We start from the raw sequence: 24727 nt of genomic DNA, 5'->3' as shown, positions 1-24727 counted from the left end.
CCAGAGACATCTAAGGATTTCCTCTTCAGGCACAGCACGGTTATCTAAATGGCCCATGTCAGTCAGTCAGTCAGCAGTGCGTTCAGTAGGTCCCTGAGCCACACTTGCTCTTCCCACCAGGGTGCCTGCACCCCGCCCATCCTGGGCTCGTAAAGCAGTACTGAGAATTTTTTCTGAATGTGGACATCAAGATATGAAACCGTAATGCACGATTGGCTCTGAAGTGCTTTGTTTCAGTTCTCCCCAGTCTATGAAGGACGACTTCAGAGACAGGGTTTACGGCCAGCTCTCTCCTGCTGTGACAGATAGTGATTCATGGACATGCTTGGCAAATACTCCTGAATTTCTTGTGTCAAAAGCCCTATGGCCCCCATCTGGTTTCTTGGGAAAGCCTGAAAAAAATCAAAAGTTGTCAAGAGCTTTACAACAGTCTTTCTTCTTGAAGAAAGAAGATTGGGAGCAATTACTTAAAAACTATGTAATGTACTCTGCACTATTATTTCAAAGTTATCAGACTTGAGGTGAATTTTAGCAAGGAATTTTTGTGTTTCTTTTTGAGACAAGGTCTTGCCGCTATGCAGTTCAGCCTGGCCTTGAGCTCACTTTGTAGCCCAGACTGTTCTTGAACTCCCAATAATCCTCCTACCTCAGTCTCCTGAGTGCTGAAATTATAGGCATGTACAACAATGCCTGGCTAACAAGCAACTTTTAATTGAAAAACCACTTAAGATGCCTCCCCAAAAGCACATGTCTTTACTGACTCTGGAGCTCTGTGAGTATGTGTTGTCACAGAAGAGAAGAAGAATGGAAGTGAAGATACTATGTATAGCTTCCATCAAGAGCCAGTGAGATCATAAAAGTCCTCTGGCACGGAACTGCATCTGTCCGACACAAGGGCCCTGTTAGTGTTTGTGGGCTCTTTTTCTTCATCTGCTGGATGACAAGACAGTGAGGAGGGGAAAAAATCTGCTCAACTAATACGACCACCTGAAGCTATTAATTTATTATACCCAAGAGCAAAAAGCAAGCTGGAAGTCTCCCTGACTGCCGCGTGACTTGGACAAACAGATATCTCATGAGTACTTTGGAGCCCAAACCTCACGGTGCAAGCTCCTGTCAATAATTCACCTCTACCCTTGAGGCTGGCCCACATCCTAAAAATTTCTGGAAACCAAGCACAATACTGAAAATTTTTTTAAGTATTTTTTTTTCAAGATTGTAGAGAGGAAGAGAAAATGGATGAGGTCTATGAAAGCAGTTGCCACTGATGAATTCCAATTAATTCCAAAGTAACTGGAAATGTACATTAGTTAGGCAGAGTGGTGCACGCCTGATATCTCAGCACTCAGGAGGCCGAGGCAGAAAGATTACAAATTCAGGCCCACAAGGAGCAAGTTAATGACCTAGCAAGACCCTGTCTCAAAATAAAAATCTTACTGGGGATGTAGATCAGTGTGTAATCCCTGACATCAACAAACAAACAAAAACGCACAAAAACTCTTTTGTACAAATTCTTAAAAACAGGGGAAAAAATTTAAAAGCAATTCCATACTTGTAAAGAAATAGGGTAATGGATATAAAAATGTTCTATTAAAAGTACTGCAAGAAAAATGATTAAAATCCTACCAAAAAAAATAGCAAGCTCAAAAAAAATTTTGTTTAAATAGCAGGCTCTCTTTAATAAATGATGCTGGAAAAGCTTACTGTATACATGCCGAAGATTAAAACTGGACCCATATCTTTCATCACACATTAAGCTAAAATTGGAATGAATCAAATATTTTAATATTAAAACAGAAACATTAAACCTGCTGGAAGATAGAGGAGGTAAAACTCTTGAAGACACTGGTGTAGGCAAAGACTTTATCAACAAACCTCCACTGCACTTATCAGAAAGAATCAACAACTAGGATCTCACCCTACTGAAAAGCTTTGGCACAGCAAAGAGAAACCACCAACAGAGTGAAGAGACAACCCATAATGTGGGAAAAAATGTTTGCCAGCTATTCCTCAAACAAAGGATTACTATCAAGAACATATAAAGAACTCCAAAAAAAAAAAAAAATCAGTCCTCCCAAAAATGGGCATCTGAGATAAATACACACTTCTCAGATGAAGAAATATGAACAACAAATAAATATGTGAAAAAATGTTCAACATCACTGGTCACTCGAGACATACAAATTAAAACAGCACTATGATTCTACCTCACCCCAAAAAGAATGGCTGCTATCAAGAAATCAAGTAATAACAAATGCTGGAAGGGCTGTGGGGAAAAAGGAACCTTTCTCCACTGTTGATGGCAATGCAGACTAGTACAATCACTGTGGAAATCATCGTGGAGATTACAAAAAACTAGGACCTGAGGTTCCATTTAACACAGCTATTTCCCTTCTGGGTATCTTCCCAGTGATATATGTGCACTCATGTTCATAGCAGCACAATTTGTAATAGCCAGATCTTAGAAACAACCTAAATGCCCATTGACTGAGGAATGGGTTAAAAAAGTAAAACTTTTATACAATGGAGTACTACTCAGCCAGAAAATAAACTGGAGGTTTTATAGGTAAATGGATGCAACTTGAGACCATACTCATAAGTGAAACAAATCACACACACGTGTAAATATGTTGTCTCTCTAGTGTGAGAAGCTGAAACACTATGTATATGTGTGTGTGTATATATATATATGTATAAATTTTGTATATGCCTATATATACATATATAGGCATACATATATAGGCATGTATATATGCCTATATATACATATATAGGCATACATATATAGGCATGTATATATGCCTATATATACATATATAGGCATACATCCTATATATACATATATAGGCATACATATATAGGCATGTATATATGCCTATATATACATATATAGGCCATATTTTTATATGCCTATATATGTATATATGCCTATATATACATATATAGGCATATAAAGAATAGTTAAGATAGTTACACTATTGATTTTTCTGAGGTCACTGAAGAAAAGGACTGGTGCTGATATTGTTTAGACAATTGAATGCAGATGTCTTGTGCCGTGGGTGAATGATTTAGGGATGACAACACACAATATCATTGCCCCTCCAATGATGTGTTTTGAAATTGTTTTATTTTGGTTTTTTCTTTTTTGAAATAAAATAGAGTTAAAAAAGAATAGCAGGCTAACTGAAAGGGAGATGTACCACTTCATACTAAAAATTTTATAAATTAAAGAACTGGGGGAGCTGGGGATTTAGCTCAGTGGCATAAGCGCCTGCCTAGTGAGTGCAAGGTTGTGAATTCAATCCCCAGTACCGCAAAAAAAAAAGAACTGGAGTGTCCGTGCATAATATTTTACATGAATATTCTCCCTAAACAACTATTCAGGAATCTGAAATTCTATAGAATACCCAGAAAAGGGAATACAAATGTCTTAATACTGCATTGAGCATCTCCGGAGAACAGGTAACTTTTAAAAATAACCTCAACCTGTTTGCAGCCTAAGAGCTGAGGGTGAGAGTGAGATTCCTGCCTGGCCACACGGCCAGCATCAGAAAACAGACAAACGAGCATGCCTCCATCACGCTCGCCCACATTCAGCCGCCACTTCTTGGTAAAACAGAAAAGACACCACAAAAGTGCAATCTTTATCTGAACACCCCAGTGTACTTTCTCTTTATCACAGCACCCATTACCTCTTCCCGTGCACAGGACAGCACGTGACCCAGCTTGCAAGGTGATGGCCCACTTCTCCCCAACACCTAGCTACTGTTCCCAACTACTCACCATTTGACTACATTTCTACCAGAATAGAGTATCACCGGACAGAAACTATCTGTTAACCAAGCCAATCAGCACATCTATGGGATTAAACCATTTGCAAAACATGTTACCTTTGAAAAACTTGCTGAAAGGAAAAAAAACAAGTCAATTTAGAAACTTTTTCACTAATCATGAAAATCAGAGCTTAACTTTTGGTTCTCTTTTTCTATAGACAAAGACTTTGGAATAAAATGTAATTTTCAAGGACTTTTATCCTTTTGTTATGCAGTAAAGTTCTTTACAAATAATATCTCAAGTTGTACTATTAGTGACATTAAAAATTTATCCACAGTGGATGAAATAACCGAAAAAATACCACAACTATAATGCTATCGTTTCCAGAGATGCTTATTACTTATTCATATTACTTGTTCACAACCATCCTTCTCAGGAAAAGTATTTTCTGGAGCAAGGGAACCCTGCCCCACCTATCACCCAGCCTGCAAAGGGAGAGCCCAAGCTCCTACTGAGAAGGAATTTCAAGACTGCAACGTTTCCCCTGATAAATCCAAACAGTATTGTTAAAGCTTCCACAAAGGACAAGGGTGTAACCATTTCTTGAAAACTGCTTCTAGCAGAGGTAATGAAAAAAAGCAAATGAATAGAAGAATCGCTAGAGTCACCAGCAAACACCCAGGAGGATCACTCTTCCTCTGAGCGAAGGTACCTGCCCCTGCACACCACTAGATAGACCCCCTAAAGCATCTGAGACATTCTTGAAAATCAACCTCTGAATCCACACAACACCATCTCCTTAGTACCAATAAATGACAACATTTTTCTGAGACTTTAAAATAGAACTAAAATTTCAAACCTGTTGTCCAGTCCGGTGTGACTGGTGTCCCTGCCTACCCAGGCACATCTTTGAATCTTTGTGCACAAAAGCGTCTTGTAAATCCTCCCAGCAGCAGAGACAGCGTCCCTCACATATCTGGCCGAATCCTGCCAGCCCCCAGGCTGGTTTGAGGTTTTCGCTGTGCCGCCACACATGTCCTGGGCGATTAATGTTCTTCCGGTTTATCTTTACCATCAACTTGGACTGGGCACAAATTTTGAAGTTCCTTTGTTATTTGAGGGTTATTCTGCAGTGACCAGCAGCTCCAAGAGATCATTCCATTTCCTATGCAGTATATGAAACAAGCTACTTGGCAAAAGCCTCGTAATTTCCTCTTTTAGAAGGTTTAAAAAAAGGAACATTCATTTGTTACATAAATGAAGCTCTGGAGGAGTCAGACGCACCCAGTCGCCTTATAAAACATGCTGTGGGCAAGCCCATGACAAATACAGACAAGCACAAATCCTGCTTCCCACTCCTGTTCCTGAGCCTGGACTCCAGTTCAGAAAAGACGAGATACTCAGCAGGCGGAGCAGCTTGTGACTCACCCCACCTGCGTCCCCAGCTGGCACCCAGAGCGGCCATTAGCTGGTCACGAGACCCACTCCCGTGGCCTAGGCAAACGTGCTGCTCTGACACTGGCCACGCCACCTTCCCAGTGGCCCTCATGTGAGCCAGTGTCAGCTGACATGTCTTCCCCAGCACCCTCGCAGAGCCCCACCCACAGGGAGTAAGGGAGGCACCACACCTGCTGAAACGCAGGGCTGGGTGCAGAAGGTGACAGGAGGGCAGAGGCAGGCAGGGAAGGTACACCTCACTTTACTATGGGAAAAACCAGTCAGGCAGAATACCAAAGACACCAAGAAGCTGAACATGAACCCTCAAAACTCTTGCTGAATTCCTGGGCATTTTCAAGCTAAGAAACCACTCAACTATCAGAACCTTGAGACAAAAGCAGTTTAATTTTGACTTGTGACATTAACATACTTCATCAGAAAAATAATACTGTAGAATCAAAGATTCTACAGATTCATGAAAAAAACATTTTTCTTTCAATTCCCTGGAATTCAAGTTATATTTAAATTTAGATACCAAAAAAAAAAAAAAAAAAAAAAACCACTATACAGGATCACCCAGTTTCTTTTTGAGACAAGGGCTCACTATGCAGTTCAGGTTGGCCTTGGATTCACTTTATAGCCCAGGCTGGTCTCGAACTCACAGACATTCTCTTGCCTCAGCCTCTCAATTTCTTTTCCTCATCCTGGAATTTGGCTGAAGAAAGTATTCCTGGACCCCTAATCTGGTGAAGGCTGTCTGGCTCATTGGTTGCAGGAAATTTTCAGTGTATTGGTCATCTGTGGAAGCCAAGTATTTCACTCACTGGTGCTGTCGGAGCAGCATTGGCCTCTCGGCCCCCTGGCCGCCTCGAGTTTATTACACACCACACGGACCCCAACAGCAGCCTCCTACAAGCATAAGGAACTCAAAAACCAACCTTAAGTAAGCTCTTCCCTGACACAGAGACCACAACGCCCCTGTGACAGCAGCTTAGCCCCTCCAAGACACATGGTAACTTGCTAAGGTCAAACTAAAGCCAGGTGGGAGAGAAGGAGCCCAGTATCCAAGAAAGGCACACAATGGCACTCTGCCTCTGAGGCAGGGCCACAGTCTGGTCCCCGTTCCTCTTTCCTCTCAGCAGCCTTTCAGGTAACTTTTGTCTTCTCCACAGAGCATCATGTTACTTGCACAGGCACTAGAACACCATGGCCAGTTTAAGGCCCGGGGCTCACCCAGTGAGGACTGAGGGCCGAGCCTCGGTCAGGACTACCAGAGCTGCCGGCCAAGTGCCCTGCGGGCCCATGCCACCATTTGCACTTCTGTTGGGTCTACATGCATGGGAATACAACCTACCAGAACTTGTGGAACACTACGAAAGCAGTCTTAAGGGGGAAATTTACAGCAGTAAACGCCCGTATCAGGAACATAGAGCAAGAGGAGCAGGCTAAACTAAATGCACAGGAAGGTGAGGGACAGGTTCCATGTCGATGGGGTACAAGGGTTCATAAATCCCTGCTAACCCTGACTTCCATAAAATGTGTCATGTAAATGTGAGGAGAAGAACACACTCCATTTATATATAAAATACAAATTTTAGTTTGGAAACTTCAGTCTCTAACATATTTATCTTATAAAGATCACGAAACTCTTAAACATCTAATTCCATATATACAATCAGTCAGGAGTTAACCACAAAGCTGATCTGTTCTTCACATTTTCCAGAAGCTTCAAATAATGTCATAAATGTGTATAATGTAACCCCTCTCCAGGTGGCATTAACCTATACACAAGAATAAGAGATAAAAATGACCATGTGCCTATGAAGGACACAGGGTGGGAAAGGCTCTGACAGCACTCAGAATTCTCTCACACGGGCACCAAACCAGCCCACAGCAGCCACTCTGCCCTCTGCCCAGGCCATGCCCCCAGTGTCTCTAACTTGGTGGGCTCACTTGCCTCTCAGATTTCAGCAAGATTTCGGGGCCTGCCCCAGGGGGTTCTGGGCCCAGTCTGGAGCAGAACTAGAGAACTCGCCTTCTAGCAGGTTCCAGGACATGCGCCACCTGAGATCTGCACCCTATGAGAACCATCCTATCTCCCCAAGAAGACCTTCCTCACCACTTAGTCCTTTGTTTCTTAAATACTTTTATAATGTTTTAATCATAATTTTAACAATACATCACAATTTTATGACAGTATATGTATTTTATAATCCCAACTAGATCATAAATTCTTTGAGTATAAATACTGGGTTGCTGGCTTTCATACTTTTACATGATGCAGACTTTACACGTGGTTGCCCAACAAATACCTTCTGATTGGTTTAATAATGCTGCACATTTGCCTTAAAATCTTGATAGGATGCTCTCTGCAGCAAGCAGTGTGCTACCAGCACTGCTAGTGTGCATGCTCCAAGCGAGTAGGAAGGCACTTGCACATCAACCCCCCTCCCTCAGAAGCTTCACCGTCTCCTGGCCACTCCAGGCTGTGTGACTCAAAGAGGATCTTAACACCGAAAAGGTCACTTGAAAAGTCTAAATGCCATTTCCTGTTATCCTGTCAGTAACTTAATTCCACAGCTGAAAATCTGGTTAAGAGATACATATCAAAACCACAACTACCATACTTAAAATGAATGTCTGTATATGATACAGAATTCCCCTGTATTTAAATAAGCTCTACACTTTCTTCAGTAAATGAAAAATAATAACTAATAACTGTGTCCTCATAACCATTCTTCCTGAGACACTGGAACAACTCTCAGGGTAGAGCCAGGAAAAGGCATGTCCACATTTTCAGGCCAGAATGCCTGTCTGTCTCTTTCCCAGTGGATCCCACACCTACACATGCACTTACACCGTCCTGCATCACCGAGAATACTAACTAACATGTACAACTCATCATTCGCCCTTTATATGGCTCTTCCCTCCCAGTTCACGCACGCATGATGGAAAATAACCTGTGTTATCCACAGCTGACACATTTAGAAAAGGGTCTGCCATCATTAACCAGACACTCAGTGTTGACTGGAACCTCTGATGCCACCACTGACACTTACACTGGAAAGGAAGTGCAGAAGGGTAGCGAACCTGTATGCAAGAAGGGAACCATGTTCAATGTTTGCCTGTCATTTTTTTTGTGCTGGGGACTAAGCACACTAAGCAAATGCTCTACACAGAACCACACTGCCCCCACTCAACCGCTTCTGTTCTCCTATCCCAGGTACCCAAGTGACCCTACCAAGAAGTGCCAAGTTTGTAAGTCAGCAAATGGCATAAGGATCACTCAGATCATAGACACCAAGTATGTAGTACTCAAGCCAGGCCAAGCTAGGTGCAGTGGTACACATCTGTAACACCTGCATTCTGGGAGGCTGAGGCAGGAGGACTGCAATTTCCAGTGCAGCCTGGGCAACTCAGTGACTTAGTAAGACCTGCTCTCAAAATAAAAACTGGACTGAGCATGTAGCTCAGTGCAAAGGCCTTGAGTTCAATCCCTGGTACTGGGGGGCAAAAAAAAAAAGGCCAATCTTATACCTGTGGTTAGAATCTTTGATCAACATGAACACTGCTTCCTGTCCTGCTCAGATCTCTGAATCCACTGATGCGCCACTCTAAGGGCCACTTCCAGTCTAAGATCTTAGACTCGACATCTGAAAAAAGGCCCATTCCCATGCCTGATAATTCAGAGCTGTCAGATTTAAAGTCAGGGAAGTTCCAGGATTTACACTCCTTTGACCTAATTCTCTTCCAGGTGATAAAACCGCAATTGAGAAATGGGCTTGAAGACCCAAAACAATTAGTGTCTAAAGCAGCTCTCCAAAAGTCTAGCCTAATTACTCTCACTAATGACTTTGTTTGCACAGTATCCTCCTCTGCCAACTTGCCTTACCTAAACAAAGAACAAATGCAAGGAGGCGGGGAAGGGTGAGGTTTGCAAGCCAAGAGCACCCCAGTCAACCCACCTTAATTGCTAAGCACCAGCCCACCTCTGCAATACCAGCAAAAGCAGCACAGGTGCAGGGGTGTAGTACGGTAGTGGAGTGCTAGCCTCACACACACAGCAGCCTACACACACACACAAACCCTAAAATCTTGCCTTTCTTCTATTTCAACTCACCTGACCAGCTCAACACTCAGGAAATCTGACAATATGTACGAACTCAGTCACACAAGATAGATGCCAGCTTTATTCACTGAATGCTTATTTTATGTGCCAGGTATTGTTCTCTGTGCTTCATTTAATAAGAGGAAATAGGTAGCAGATAATGTCTTTCAACAGAGGAGAAGAAAGCTAGGGAAGTAGACCTGAATCCAGGCACCCTTGCTCCTGAGCGAGACTGCCCTGCTCATCCTCTGCCCGAAGGGGCTCACTTGGGCCTGACCAACTGTAGACAAGTGTGGAGTGTGCCAAGGGGCAGCCAGTGGGTGGCCCACACCAATAAATGAGTCAAATTCTTTCTCAGCCATCCTGAACCTTACTTACAACGTTTGGACGCTCTCTAATTTAGTCCTGGAGGGCAAAGCCCCAGTCATGCACAATGTGGGTGACTCAGGTGCTTGTCAGACACTGTACCATGAACCCTGCTCTGCTGTCCTGTAAACAATCCCTGGGCAGGACCCACACATACCACCACCCCACTGGACACCTGCGGGGCTCCCAGTCTTAACTGCCCATGACACAGAGGCCTGGACAGAGGGATTGCCATGGGTCCACACAAAGTCAACTTGACCAGTGTCACTGCCAGAACTCAGAATGGGGAATTTCCTGGGGTAATTCAGCTTCGAGGTTTGAATAAGTTACATGAAGTCTGGGAATGCAGGTCAGTGGATAGAGTGCATGCTTAGCATTCTCAAGGCCCTGGGCTCATTCCCCAGTGCACACACACACATACACACCCACACACCCCTCACATGGAAACCCATGCAGATGCTCTGCAGGTCCTAACTGTAATCCAGATTGTGTTCCACTCTGTTTCCAGACTCTGAAGAGCAGTCAGCCAGCTCCCTCTGTAAAAATGCACTCAGTCAATAAAAGAATACCTAAATAGCATGTCTTCATAAAGTCTGTGGCACACAAAGACTCTGCATGTTAGAATGTTCCATAAAAGACTAAGAGTCAACTGTATATGCATTTTAATAGCAAACATGCTGACAGAACCAGAAATAAAACATCGGAATGTCTCTGAGTAGCCACCGAGTATACGTCTCATTTTATTCTTCTGTTTGCCAATTTCCCAATACTAGGCATGCATAATATACAAATAACAGTTAAAACTACTTCTTAAAAAATTCTTATCAGTAATGATCACTTGATTTCTTCATTCTGCAACAATTCTATGGGTTTTATTACGAGGGAATTGTCAAGAATCAAGACACTCACAGATTAGCTGAAAGAAAAGAGAATAATAAAATGCACTTATCATGTAAGGGTATACAGTTCTACCCACTATTTTTTTTTTCTTTAACACAACTACTATCTTTCATATTTATATAAGCCGGCAAAAACATATTACTGCTACTATCAGCCTCTCAAAGTACCTGACTAAGAACAACATGCCACAGTTTCCCTTTATTTGGGAACTTTGGTTAGTCCTAAGCAGCAGTACAAACATAATAAGGAGAGGAATTTTAAATCACAAGCATTCTGCTTTTTTTAAAGTGCTAGTCAAAGTTTACTAAGTACCAACATGTGACAACAGAAAGAGAAGGGGGAAAGAAGACCCAGAAGATTCCCAAGCTAACAAAGGAAGCAGCTGCCCTGGGAGGAAAGTGCTGATACAGCCACGGCCACAGGTAACTATTTCACATCTGAACCCCCACCACGACCAAGGCGGCCCTTGAGGCTTGCTAACTAGAGGCTGTCCAAGGCCTCTGCAGAGTAACTCCGTCCCCAAGAAGGGTCTTGTGGCAGAGAAATGATTCCCACTTCTGCAACCAGCGAGATAATCCTCAATTTTGATACAGACTTTCTTTGTAAGGACCAGTATCAACCCTCGATCTACAATCATTTTTCCATATGCATGATTACTACCCACCTCCACATTTCAGTGACATTAGCAACGGTCATCTAATTATTTTAAGACTTGTAAAGTCAGAAAACATTAGCAACAGACTATTAAGTAACTTTTAAAGTTTAACTCTGATATCAAGCCAGGCTCTCACTAGTGTTTGGACCTTAGCAAAGGTCTAACACACAGAAAGCTGAGCCATTATTGTGTTGAAGCCAACAGCTCTGGAATCATTCACAAACAAGCTGCATGTTTTCTGCAAATCATGAGCAGGAGACACAGTTACAAAGTACAGCAGAAAGTGCCCTGAAGCCCTGCTGCAGAATTTCTCCCTCAATGCAATTGCTATCTCTGCCTTGGATGGGAAACAGCTCCGCAGTAGCAACACCACTTTTCAGCCCTCCCATTCCCCCCATCAAAACCACAGTTCTGCATGTAATTCAGCAAAAGCATGTTTGAAAAAATACCTAGTGGGGCTGGGGATTTAGCTCAGCGGCATAAGCACCTGCCTTGCAAGCAGGCAGTCGTGAGTTCAATTCCTGGTACTGATAAAAAACGAAAAAGACAAAAAAAAAAAAAGAAAAAGAAAAAAGACCTAGTGAAGCAGGGTGCAGTGGCACATGTGTGTGATCCCAGCTATGTGGGAGGCTAACACAGGAGAGTCACAAGCTCCAGCCCAGCTTGGGCAATATAACAAGACCCTGTTTCAAGATAACAATAAAATAAAGGGGTAGAGATGTAGCTCAGTGGGAGAGCACATGCTTAGCCCTTCAAGACCCTGGGCTCCAGCCTCAGTACTGGGAAACCAAAAAGCCAAAAACACCAAAAACCAACTAGTGGAGGACTCTCACCATGGAATCTCTACCTTGCACAGCTTTTGAAATAAGTAAACATTTCTGTTGATGCTTTGAAACACACAGCCTGGAATACTTAGCATGCAACATGAAACTTGCTATCAGTCCCAAAACACTGTCAGGACTGAAAAACAGCAGTGCCTATGCCTGAACACAGCTACTGTGGCTTGTGTCTAGGTGTCCCTCAAGGCCTCAAGTAGTCACAGGTGCAGCTTTTCATAGGTGGCTGGATCTACAGTGTGTGATGATGATGTCAAGGATGCTGGGATCGATTCATGCTGAGATGCCAGGATTAAGAGTATCCCACACTGGGTGTGAGTGCTACTGCCCAAAGGTCAGGCAGCCTAGATAGAATACAAGGGACACAGAGAGGGCTGCTACCATCCCTTGCTTCCTGCCTCCTGCCTGCCACACCATGGACTGTTTCTCCTCTGCGATACCCCTCTACCATGCCACCCTGCCGTGAGACCAGCCAATTATGGACTGAAACCTCTGAAAACCATGAGCTACAATAAAACTTCCCTCCTGTAACATTGGGCATTGGGTATTTTGCCTCAGCAATGAGAAAAATAACTAAGACAACAACTATAGCATCAGCCACAAAGGCTGAGCAGAGACCCTTGATGACAGCCTTCTCCCCAACCTCCTCAGTCCCTTGCCCCTTCTCATACACCTTGTCTAGTCAGGGTAACTATACACCTGTGGCTCATGCCACACACCACACTGATCCCCAAGGCTCTGAAAGAGTCATAGCCCTTTTTATTTTTTGTCCTGAGATAGGATTTGATTTTATAAGCCTCCTGCCTCAGCCTCCCACAGTGCTGGGATTACAGGCATATGCCATTGCATTTGGCTATAATTTTTTTAACATTTATTACATGAAGACATAACTGTCTCCGACAGGAATAAATATTTTGATTAAATTACCATAAATGAGCCAGGTGTGGTGGATTACGCCTGTAATCCCAGCACTAAGGAGGCTGAGGCAGGAGGATCATTGTAAGTTCAAGACCAGCATGGGCTACAAAGCGAGCTCAGGCCCAGCCTGAACTGTATAATGAGACCGTCTCAAAAAAAAAAATTGTCTCAGCAAAAAAAAAAAAATTTATCATAAATAGCTACTATTATTTTAACTACTGTTGTCACTGGGATAATTTTAGAATTGTTTAGAGTTTTTCATAACATGTGTTGTAATTAAACCACCAAAATGAATTAAACAAAATAAAGAACAGTTGACAATCTCCCATGTATAACAGCATCTCGGTGCTTTGGCTAAGTGACTTGTGAACTTAGCTCTAAACTATGCCACCCAGAGCCAGGCACAGTGGAACACTGCAACCCCAGCACTAAGAGGCACAGGTTGCAGGCCCACAAGACAGAACCCAGCCTGGAACGTTAGTGACTTGGCAGGACTCAGCTGCAATACAAAATAAGGAAACGGCTAGGGAGGTGCTGTATCTCAGGGGAAGGCCCTGGTTCAGTGTCCAGTACCAGCCCAAAATAAGGCAATCAACAGACAGCCTGCCCAGTCTTCCTGGCAGCCATCTTGCTTGCTTTCTCTCAGCAATGAAGTTTGAAAGCAAGGCCTTTACAATGAAGTCCCTCCTCTGCAACTTTTTTTCATTTTGGGAAGAGTCTAAATTGCCCAGGCTATATAGCTGGGCATGGTGGTGCATGCCTATAATCCCAGTATTTGGGAGGCTGAGGCAGGAGGATCACTGTGAGTTCAAGACCAGGCTGGGCTATAAAGTGAGCACAAGGCCAACCAAAACTGCATAGTGAGACCTTGACTCAGAAAGACTAAATAAATAAGTAAAAATAAATTGCCCAGGCTGGGCTTGAACTTTTCATCCTCCTGCCTCTGCCTGCAATACTGCATGATTACAGACTTGTGCCATCACACCTGGCTAGAAGTCGTGGCTTCTTATGGCCACTGATATAAATAGCTGTAAGCAGGAGAGATGGAAACATTAAACAAGTGTCAACAGTGTGAGGCCACTGTGCAGAGCTCACAGGAAGAGGGCCCCAGTGGTAGAGGAGAGGACACAGGACAGACACACCAGCCTCTGCACCCTCCACCACCACCCAGGGCCAGGCACAAAATTATCTGAGCACATGACACCCATCTCCCCTGGCTCCTGAGCATGGCAAACAGCAGCTCCCATCACAAATCCCACTGGGACCACCCTCACCCAGCTCTGTGATTCTGGGCAGTTCTGTTGTTCTTGTTATGGTTATCTTTTGAGACAGGGTCTCACTATGCAGTTCAGACTGGCCTTGAACTCACTATGTACCCCAGGTTGGCCTTTAACTTGCAGTGATCCTCCTGCCTCAGCCTCCAGAGTGCTGGGGTTATACGTATGCGCCACCATATCCAGTTTAAACTATGTGCTTTGCCAGGACTAGTATAGCGGTCTTCCTGGGATCCCACTCATTCCTGGCCTGCTACAAATCCATTCCATGGATAGATAACTACAGAGCAGAAGAGCAGAGTTACCAGGAAACAGGAAATGGAGACAGAGTCAAGGTATGAATTAGCAACAGATCCTTCTCTCCTTCAGCCATAGCTTGGTAGGTAACAATGATGACTCCTACCACAATACAGCTAAAATTAAAAGCTTCCCATACACTAAAGTCACACTGGGAAACTAAGTGAGAAAGACTCTTTAAGGGATTTAAGAGATCTAAAGGCCACAAAGACTGGGAAAGCTCTCGGGAGTGGACAGAAGCCAATTTAGAGGAGGAGAACACACTGGGAAAGGGTCTCAGCCCTCTGAGTCAGCCCCTCACCACAAGCTGAGGGCTAGAGTGGCACCATCTGCATGTGGAGCCCTGCTGGGACAACAGGTCCCACCAGGAACAGTGGGGGTAGGCCGGAAGTGCCCTGACACTGGCTCTGGCCCAGTCACCTTATGTCCTTCCGTCTCTGGAGAAAGACATTCAGACATTCTGAGCCTCCGCCTCTCAGCTGAAAGGAAAGGAGCTGGCGATATTCACTCCACCTTTTTCTGAAGACCAAAAATGTTAAACATGAGCTTTTGAAAGTCTGTTTGAAAAACTAGTTTCAGATAAATGTATTGTGCTATTTTTTATCTATGCAGGCCCAAGGGAGCTCATTGTCCTATCTGAGCCTCTAGCCTCAAAGAAGACACACTAAATTCACACAACAGGAAGCCAAGACAAATAACTTAGGCAACAATGACGGCTGGCAAATGATGATTTAACCCAAGAGTCAATCACTTCTCCCACCCCTCCACCTCCCAAAACACAACCAATTTTCTGGAAGCTTCAGGCAATTAAGTACTTTAAAATAGACTCTGTAACCTCCCTTGAGAACAGTAAACTCTAGAACAAATTAGTGCAACAGCTAGAAAATTATGACTAGGAGTCAATTAGCTTTCAAGATGATATAGGGCACGGCCTTCTCCACTGCTAAGAATTTCCTCTCAAGCCTCCTGCCTCTCTAATCATGTCAACTTTCCCTTTTTTTCCAATATTTATTTATTTATTTGTCTTTCTAAGACAGGGTCTTGCTATGCAGTTCAGTCTCAAACTTGGAACAGTTTTTCTGCCTCAGCCTCCCGAGTACAGCGATTTCAGGAGTGCACCACCACTCCCAGCTTCAACTTTCCCTTTAAAATAACATTCATGCAACTCTACAAACTAAATCCTCTAAGTCCTCTCAAAACACAAATCAAAGGCCATCCCTCTCTGCCAAAATGTCCCACAATGGCCCTTTTCTAAAACTGCTCCACCATCTACCCTGGGGAGCCAGAATGGACGCCTGCCTGTGTGACACCTCTGAGGCCCCCAGCGCCTCCCCTGATCCTAGGCTCCTGCGGCCTCCAGCTCCCCACCCCGGGGCAGGGCCTCAGAACAGCCTACTCATATGAGCCCACAGAGGGCTCCAGGGCTCAGAGAGAAACCGCAGGGCTACTTAGGAGCCCCACAGAAGAGCAACAGCGGTTATGGGAGGCATCTGGGGCCTGCGTTTTTTCTGAAATAATTTTCAAACCTTACTGCCTGGGCTGATATTACAAGGTGTCCACCTCTCTTTACCTTTCAGCAGACTCACCAAAGGGCTAGGATTTCCTTTTAGAATTCCCTAGGCAGACAAAAGAACTTGCCAGCATCTTCAGTGTCTTCTGCACTTTGCTCATGCAGGACAGCTAACAATGAGCAGAGAGCAGGCATGCAGCTAATGGTTCTTCAATTAGATTCAATTCAATGAACCACCTCCTGTCGCATTTACTAAAGCCATCTTGCAAATAGCTGTTCATCTAATCCCTGGACAGTCACTCTCAGGGCCAGCAAAATCTCAGAATACTACAGCTCAGTGCGACACAGATTCAAAAGTAAATGCACTCTTAAAAATCTGACTGATTAGTCCAAAATATAAGCTCTTGTTAACCCTGATATCAATCCTTAAAAGGAATTGCTTTCACTTCATTTTATTACATTGGAATTTTCAAGAAAAATAAGCTCCTTTTTTAGAGATAAGTTTTACTCAGCAGAAGGAATTTCTAATAGTTTTGTTTCCCAGCGCTGCATTCACATATACTAGTGCCAAATTCAATGGCATTACAAATACAAGCCCAAGAATTTGGTGTTTAAGTGCACCATTTAATGCAATCATTTTCAAATTCATCTCTGGAAACCCAAAGGAATCACTGAGAGGTAACAATGCTACTCAACAAAAAGAAATGTGAGCCACATACATTTTAAAATTTATAAATATTTTTAAATATTTATAAAACCTACATTTTAAAAGAAAAAAAAGGTGAAGTGAATTTTAGGAATAAATTTTATTTAATATAATGTATACAAAAATCTTACTTCAACGCATTATCAGCAGAAAGATCACTAATGTCATTTCACAGTCTGTTGTTTTAGCCTCGGAGGTCTCGGTTCAGAATAGCCATATTTCAGATGCCACCAGCCACCTGTGGCCAGCACACAGGTCTAGACAAGACTTCAGAAGCATGAGTGTATGATTTGCTTCTGCTCTATTTCCAAGCCCGACCAAAAAGAAGAGAGGAAAACTGTGTCTGGTGGCCAGCAAAAAGTTTAGAAGGCTAGAATTCAGAGTCCAGAGATGCCAGTGAAACAGCAAAAACAGTCAAGCGGAAGCTCGCCGTCTCCCCAGCCCCACACAAACGGAACTGAGAGGAATTCGCCCAGCTATACGCAAGCAGATTTGTTGACCTTGAATGCTGTAATAACGAAAATCACATGACAAGGGAACTGCAAATTGAGGAACTGTGAAATAACAGAGAAAACTCTGGAAGCATGGCGTCCATGTCGCTCTGCAGAGGACAGGGCATCTCACACTGGAGCCAACAGCATTGACCGGGCCTGCCCTTGCTTGCCGCCTGGCTCACCCTCATCAGTTCATGAGGATGGCTGACCTGCCCAGGGTTCTCAGGCCCTCCGTGTGGGGCAACAGGGTGGGGCATATCAGCCAAACAAGAGCCTCACACTCTGTGCTGCTCACAGGAGGTGCTGCAGAGGCCTCTCTCCACAGCCTTCACCCTCCACTGCCATGGCACTGGGCCAGGTCCCTGCGCTCCAGGGACCTCAGAAGTACAAGCAAAAAGCCACATGCAGGGGCTAGGGATTTAGCTCAGCGCATAAGTGCCCGCCTGGCAAGTGTGAGGTCGTGAGTTCGATCCCTGGTACCACAAAAAAAAAAAAAAAAAAAGCCACATCTAGTGGCCACTCCATTTGTCTCTGTTACTCCAAGATCCCCTCCCAACTCAAGGGTGCGTCAGTCACTGCCTGGCCCAGCAACAAGGGTACCACCCACCCTACCCTCTGCCGTCCAGGGGCATTCCTTCCTATACGGCTTGGTCTTCTAGGTGACTCGACTATAAAGCCTCCCTCACGTCCTCCAAGCCTGCCCCTGACTTGACCTATCTTCTGGGTCACTGAATCTTCCTTTATCAAATCCATTCTGTTCGAGCCCCAGGAATCTTTGCTTTGATCCCACATCACATCTGCCCTCCAACTAGAGTGACCCCTGAACCTCCTTGGGGATCAAGCTACCGTTGAACCACGAGAAGCTCTGGCTGACAGAGAGCTGCACAGCACTGCCCCTCAGTTCAGCTGATTTGCGTTCTGCAAAGTAGCTGTACCCTATAGTCACTGCAAACATACATTAGTGAATGTAGTTCCATTACTCCGGGGGAAACACGAGGTTACATTCCTGCAAATCTCTCATTACAGCGTTTTCATCAAGTAATCAATATACAACCTTCTTATGTGTGTTTCTGCTTAAAGCCACTGTATTTTAATGGGTATTGTTGCTCACAGCAGTCAGCATGGCTGAACCAAGTTTACTTAATATATTTCCTGTGAGGTACATCACAGTTTTCTGTGATGCAAACATTTAGACAGCACATCAGTACTATGTTTGGGGCCACTTTTAACAATGAAATCACCAACAAAAAGCAAAAAGGCAAAAAACCATGACACTACATACATCATATGAAAGATATATGCTAGTAGTATGAGAGTTGAAACTAGACTACGGAACACATCACCTTGTTCTTCTTAACCTCAGCTGGCAACACATATAAAGCCACTCAAACATTTTGACAATGCAAATATTCATGAATGACTGTAAGTGGGGCAAGAATTTCACCTGAGAGTTATCCATAAACTTTGGAGAGTAGGTGAAATCACAAGGACTCTGTAAATACTAAATATGGAACTTGTACCCCATAGTAGAGCGGGTTTCCGTGAAACCTCCTCTCCTGCCCTCAAGTGCCCTGCAAACAGATCGAGTCTCATTCCTCCATCTGTTCCCAAAACCAGCACAGTGCTCGGGCACAAAAAGCATTCAACAAACCTGAGTTGGAGTGACGGGCACAGCTACTTTTACCTACTCCAAGGGAAAAAGCTGTATTTCTTCTAGTGCAAGAAAGACCAGATAGGGCCTGGCCTCCAGGTCCCGCTGTCCCTCATCCTCTGGGGGGGCAGTACTCCAGCAGTGCCCTGCATCACTTCCTGGCCCTGATCTTCACGCCTTCTGTAGGCTCATTACCCTCCAGATAACACATTCGCTATTCCACACAATGCAAAGCGTGGGACAGTGAAACACAGAGGGTCAGGACTACAAGCCCTCCTGATGCTGCCCTCACATTCTGAAAAACATGACCTGTGCATGTGTCTGGGAAGAGAATTTTCCATACTTTCACAGCAGGTGGCTGAATTGGCAAAATTCTTAGCATCACAAATGTACCAAGATGCTAATTCTTTAAAGGAGTCTCAGTGCAGAAGAATCACCCAAAACCTAAGGATACTGACACTAAAAATAAAACCGAGATTACAGAGGGAACAGGAAGCTACATTGCCTTCAGCTCTTGAGGGAAAAACACAAGCTCCTCTCAGACAACTCCATCTTTAGGCTTTCAGAAAACTGGTGAGCAAATTCTAACCCTGATTTAGTTTAAGAAAATCATCTGCAAAAAAAAAAAAGAAAGAAAATCATCTGCAGATAAAGTGTGAAAGGGGACAAGAATTTGCCAGAGATTTAGCTCAGTGGCATAAATAAGCACCTGCCTGGCAAGCACGAAGTTGTGAGTTCGATCGCCGAACTCACAAAAAAAAAAAGAGGATAAGAATTTGAAACAGAAACTATTAACACACATATGAAAATGATTGTTAAATGTGTACTTAGCGGGGCTGGAGGTTTAGCTCAGTGGCATAAGTTCCTGCCTTGTAAGCAGGCAGTCGTGAGTTCGATCCCTGGTACCAATAAAAATGAAAAAAAGACAAAAAAAAAAAAAAAAATGTGTACTTAGCATCAAACTCTCCAGACAGGTAAAAACCTAAGGAAGAGCTAAATGAGAGGTCTACCAAGGCCGGAGCTAGAAGCCTGGGCCTCCCTCCCTCACTCTATGCTTGCATGCTCTGGGAGCTCCTGCGCGGCAGGCACAGGAAAGAAGCACTCGCTGACTGCTCGAGCCAGCACACTCTGCATACCTGGCACCTGGCAATGCCAAGAGCTGCTTGTAGAAACCACAGTAACAGGCCACAGAAACCGGAATCTCTCTCTTCCCCTGGGCAGCGGGAGAAACTCTACCTCCCTGGCCTTGCCTTGAGCTCCTGGTCTGACAGGAGATAAGACCCTGCATCCGAAGGGCTCCTGCCCCACACCCAGGGAAGGAATGCTGGGGAATCCGGACAGGCGGGCCTTTCCGGTGACTCCACCCCATTGGCAGCACTGGCTCGTGCCTCTGGCCCAGTCACATTTCTACACAGCTGGCCCTGCCTCCGTCATGTCTGTGCAGTGAAGTCTCAGTACTCAAAAACAAAATTTCAAACCAGGCAAGGTGGTGCATGCCTATAATCCTATACTTGGGAGGCTAAGGCAGGAAGGTTTCTGTGAGTTCAGGGCCAGTCTAAGCTTTACAGTGAGTTCAATGTCAGTCTCAACTACATAGAGAATCTGTCTCAAAAACACTGAACGTCTGTAATCCCAGAACTTGGGAGGCTGAAGCAGGGGGGGCACTGTGAGTTCTAGGCCATGCTGGGCTACAAAGTGAGGTCAAGGCCAGCCTGAATTACATAGCAAAATCGTGTCTCAAAAAAGACAAAAAAAAAAAAAAACAGACGAGCTGCACACATAGAGTTTCCTAGTGACACCACTCAAAAGGGTACGGAAGCACAACCCCAACCCACCTCCACATCTCACCTTTTGGACCTCTTCACCTGTGATCCTAGCACTTAGAGGCTGAGGTGGGAGGATTATAAATTTAAGACCAGCCAGGGCTATGAAGTGACAAGGCCAGCCTGAACTACCGACTGAGACTGTCTCAAACGAAGACAGGAAGGGCAAAACAAGTGTTATTACTGTTATAAAGAATAATCAGAGGACTGTGCATTCTACAAAAAACAGGTTAACGTACAATACAGCCATTATTCTGTAGTCATAAAAATGAACTGCCCTTCATAATATGGTATCTGAACTATGGGGAAACACTTTCCAAGGAGTAAGAGCATACACACACACACACACACACACACACACACACACACACAGCTTTTTCCATGCTGCTGGAGATAGGCTGGTCTTTCCTTCCTCTACCTACTTCCCAAGCCCTCTGGTAGATTCTCCAGCAGTCCCTGGCTGGTCTCATCCTTCCACTGCCCTCCCCACCTTTAATGTTCCCCCACACAAGTCCCACCCCAAGTGCTGAGAGCTGCGGTGGCTGGCAGCCCGCTCTCCCTTTCAGTTGACCCACTTCACTGATGGCTAACCCTTCAGAGGCGAGTGCCAAACTGCAACACCAAATGCACTTATGCACTGTGCAGGGCAAGCCCTGGAATCAACTCTGACTGCTGAGGCACTGCTTTAGAAAACACAACTTATCCTCATGGCTCACACGCCACCGCCACTGTCACACAGGCTTTCCTTTCACACCCATTTTCAGGGACTAAAGATACTGAGGGTGAAGAAGTGACCTGGCTTCTACCACTACATCACAGCCACAGCACACCTGATCAGTGGCCACAGCTGGATGCCCGGAAATCCTCTAGGACGTTAGGCATTTGGTGAACAGGTGATGGTGTCAGCATCACCATCCTCTCCAAATGGGCTGCTCTGCATGGAACCCACGGGAATTCCTCCTAAAGAGCAGGCAGCTCCTCCCAGAGGGGACATGGTGCCAGGACAAGCACGCTGCAACTCCAAAGCCTCCACGTCTAGGGTGTCTTCCAAAGCAACCCACCAGAAGTTCCAAACAACAGTCAATATGACGTTCACAAGATGAAAGGAAAGCTGAGCTTGGTACAAAAGCTGAAGATGTGAGCCAGGGGGTTAGCTTACTATTTACTAGGACATGTGTCCAACCCCTTCCATCACCATACCACATGGGTGCTGGGTCCTGACGTGACCCGGCCACCCCTGTCCTCAAGTTGGAGTAGAAGGGCCAGTCTGGGCGGGCAGGAGGGCAGCTCTGTGCAGGGACACATCTGGAAGAGGGCAGGCTGGCTAGGGACAGGGAGCAGCACTGCCAACCACAGCAGCTCTTAGCATGCAGCACACAGCTCTAAGGTGAGAACAAACCCATGGTACTCGCAAGCCATTCCAGGACGCGTGCATCAGATCAGGAGAAGCCACCACACAGAGTGCTCAGCGACCTGCCCAGGGCCACACAGCTGTGTAGTGCAGCAGTGCTGGGCTTCAGAACTGGAAACCGGAAGTCTGGCTGCAGGGCCATCCTCCTCTAACTACCACAAGGGCAGGCGTTAGTGAGCTTCAGGGGGAAGAAGAAGATGATACAGGAAAGATTCCCCTGGAAAGGGAAAACTCCAAATCTGAGGAACTGGGCAAGTTCATTTTAACTGAAGTAAAGAAAATGAGGGGAAGAGCAAAGAGAAATGAGATGGTTGTGACCAGGTATGTGGTAGTCATGTGACTGAAGCTAGGATCTGATTTTAAGAGTTACATACCACAGAGCGGGGGCAAGGCACAAATCTAAACTCGAAGCTAATGAGGAGGCTGAAGCTGGAGGGTCATAAATTTGGGGCCAGCCTGAACAATTTAGCAATTTAGTGAGACCTTGTCTCAAAATGAAAAACAAAATGGGCTGGAGATACAGCTCAGTGCAAAGGCTCCAGTTACATATTACTACTCAGAGGACTAAAACTGGCCTGAGGCACCCAGGCTGGTCCCATCCAAGAGGGAAACAAGCTCCACAGCCCTGGCCAGCAAACCTACTTCCTGCCTATAACATGAACACTCTTGCTCTGGGAACTAAGACCCCAGTAAGTGCCAGCTATTACTGCTGAGCTCAGCATCCAGTTACAGTCTGGAGCAGTGATCTTCTAACAGCTGCACATTTAACCAATACTCACCCTTCTCTCACTGCAATTCTCAGGAAAGAAAATTATGGGAAAAATCTGATTTGTCCCCAGGAGCAGTGGTGTGAATTTACAACCCCAGTTACTTGGGAGGCTGAGTCAGGAAAATCAAAAGGAAGCTAGCAGAAAGCCTGGACTACAGAGTGAAACTGTGTCTCAACAAAACACTGGAAGAGTAAAAACAACACACTTTTAAAAAATACAAACCTGGTTTATGTAGAATGTAATTCTTAACTTCAGCATCCTAAACATCCAGCATGGCTTGTTTGTAGCCCTGAAACCATCACTAATACAATTCTGTAAGCTAAAAAAAAAAATGCTTTCTTGAGCAAGGTGTGGTGGTGCACACCTATCATCCCAGCACTTGGGAGGCTGAGGCAGGAGGATCACTGAGGGTTTGGGGCTAGCTGGAATACATAGTGAGTTCAAGACTAAACTGAACTACATAATGAGACCCTGCCTCAAACAACAAAACATAATTCTTTGTCCTTGGCAAGAAAAGGAAATGATTCAAATAGGAAGGTCTCTAGCTAACTGCACTCACGGGAAGGCAGGGAATATTCCAAATTTGCTTCACCATAGCTAATGTTAGGTCCGCCAATCCCTGACCCCTCCCTCTTGGACTACTGAGATGGCAGCAGTTACTCAGAACTACAGGCACTCTGTCCTATACGGAAAACCCAGAATCACAGGTGTGGGGATTCAAAGAAAGCATAGCACTTGAGGTAACCAGAGACTCAACATAATTTCCCCTCTGCCTCTTCCTATCCCCCCACCCTAAGAAATTACTTCATCTTCCTCAAGAAATTAAAGTCAGTCTGGGGATACAGCTCAGTGGCACAGGGCTGCCTAGCAAGCTCAAGGTCCTGGGTTTGATTCCCAGTACCAAAAGAAAAAAAATTCAAGTCTCAGCGTCATGGAGAAGAAATCACAAACAATCATAAGGAGAAAGAAAACCTAATCAAAACTGCTGTCCTGGGCCAAGGATTTAGCTCAGTGGCATAAGCACCTGCCTTGCAAGCATGAGGTCGTGAGTTTGATCTCCAGTACCAAAAACAAAACAAAACAAAACTGCTGTACTTCTGACTCTGGCTGGACTGTCACTGTTTTTAGGAAACAGAGTAAGGATCTCACAGAACAAAAAAACCATGAGAGGCAGCTACAGTTACCTTTTCCCAAATTAAGCCTGTTCTTTGGAAAATGAAAACCACTGTTAAACCGGGCGTGGTGGCACATGCCTGTAATCCCAGCACTCAGGGATACTGAGGCAAGAGAATCATTGTGGATTCCAGACCAGCCTTGGTTACAAAGTGATTTCAAGGTCAACCTAAACTGCATAGTGAGACCTTGTCTCAAACAAGCAAAACAAAACAAAAACCACTGTTAAATCGTTTGTGCACAGGAATAATTTATGGGTCAAATATTTTCAAGCCCTTGTTGTTTCATTTAGTACAAAATTGATACAAAGTCTCAAACGGGAGGCTCCAGTGTCTTGACAGTCCTTTAGCTGCAATGCCATATGATCTATGCTCTGGTAATTGAGCCATATTCTTCCACTCATCCGACTCCCCTCCACACGAGCTGCACTAACTAGCACACATCTCTGGTCACTCGTTTCGTGCATGCCCATGTCACCAGAGACTGAGCCTGGAGCTTCACACTGAGCTCCACCTCTACCCCCTTTTTATCTGTTTATTTTTATGACAGGTTCTCACTAAGTCACTACATCACCAGGCTGGGCTGTTACTTTTGATTCTCCTGCCCTGACCTCTCAGAATGCTA

At 44.7% G+C, this 24727-nt stretch overlaps 1 protein-coding gene across 5 annotated transcripts in view; it reads right to left on the bottom strand.

The window, feature by feature from the left end:
* Positions 1 to 24727, bottom strand: part of Fnip2 (folliculin interacting protein 2) — a 98973-nt gene that overhangs the window by 62582 nt on the left and 11664 nt on the right. For 2 of the 5 annotated variants that reach the window (XR_010051507.1, XR_010051508.1), the window contains exon 1: positions 4634 to 5688. The exons of 1 other annotated variant lie outside the window; for it this stretch is intronic. Coding sequence is in view for 2 of the 4 variants with exons in the window: in XM_023560398.2 (XP_023416166.2) it covers positions 4634 to 4809 (176 nt within the window). In the remaining 2 variants the exon portion in view is untranslated. Of the gene's footprint in view, positions 1 to 4633; positions 5689 to 24727 lie in introns of those variants that run through there. 2 more of the 5 variants (XM_023560398.2, XM_063260904.1) reach the window with 2 other exon arrangements.

This window comes from Cavia porcellus, unplaced genomic scaffold, assembly GCF_034190915.1.
Source record: "Cavia porcellus strain 051 isolate PalLab524CR breed Dunkin Hartley unplaced genomic scaffold, mCavPor4.1 scaffold_14, whole genome shotgun sequence".
Lineage (NCBI taxonomy): Eukaryota > Metazoa > Chordata > Mammalia > Rodentia > Caviidae > Cavia > Cavia porcellus.
The sequence above is the reverse complement of the archived record's forward strand: the minus strand, read 5'-3'. Positions and strand labels throughout refer to the sequence as shown.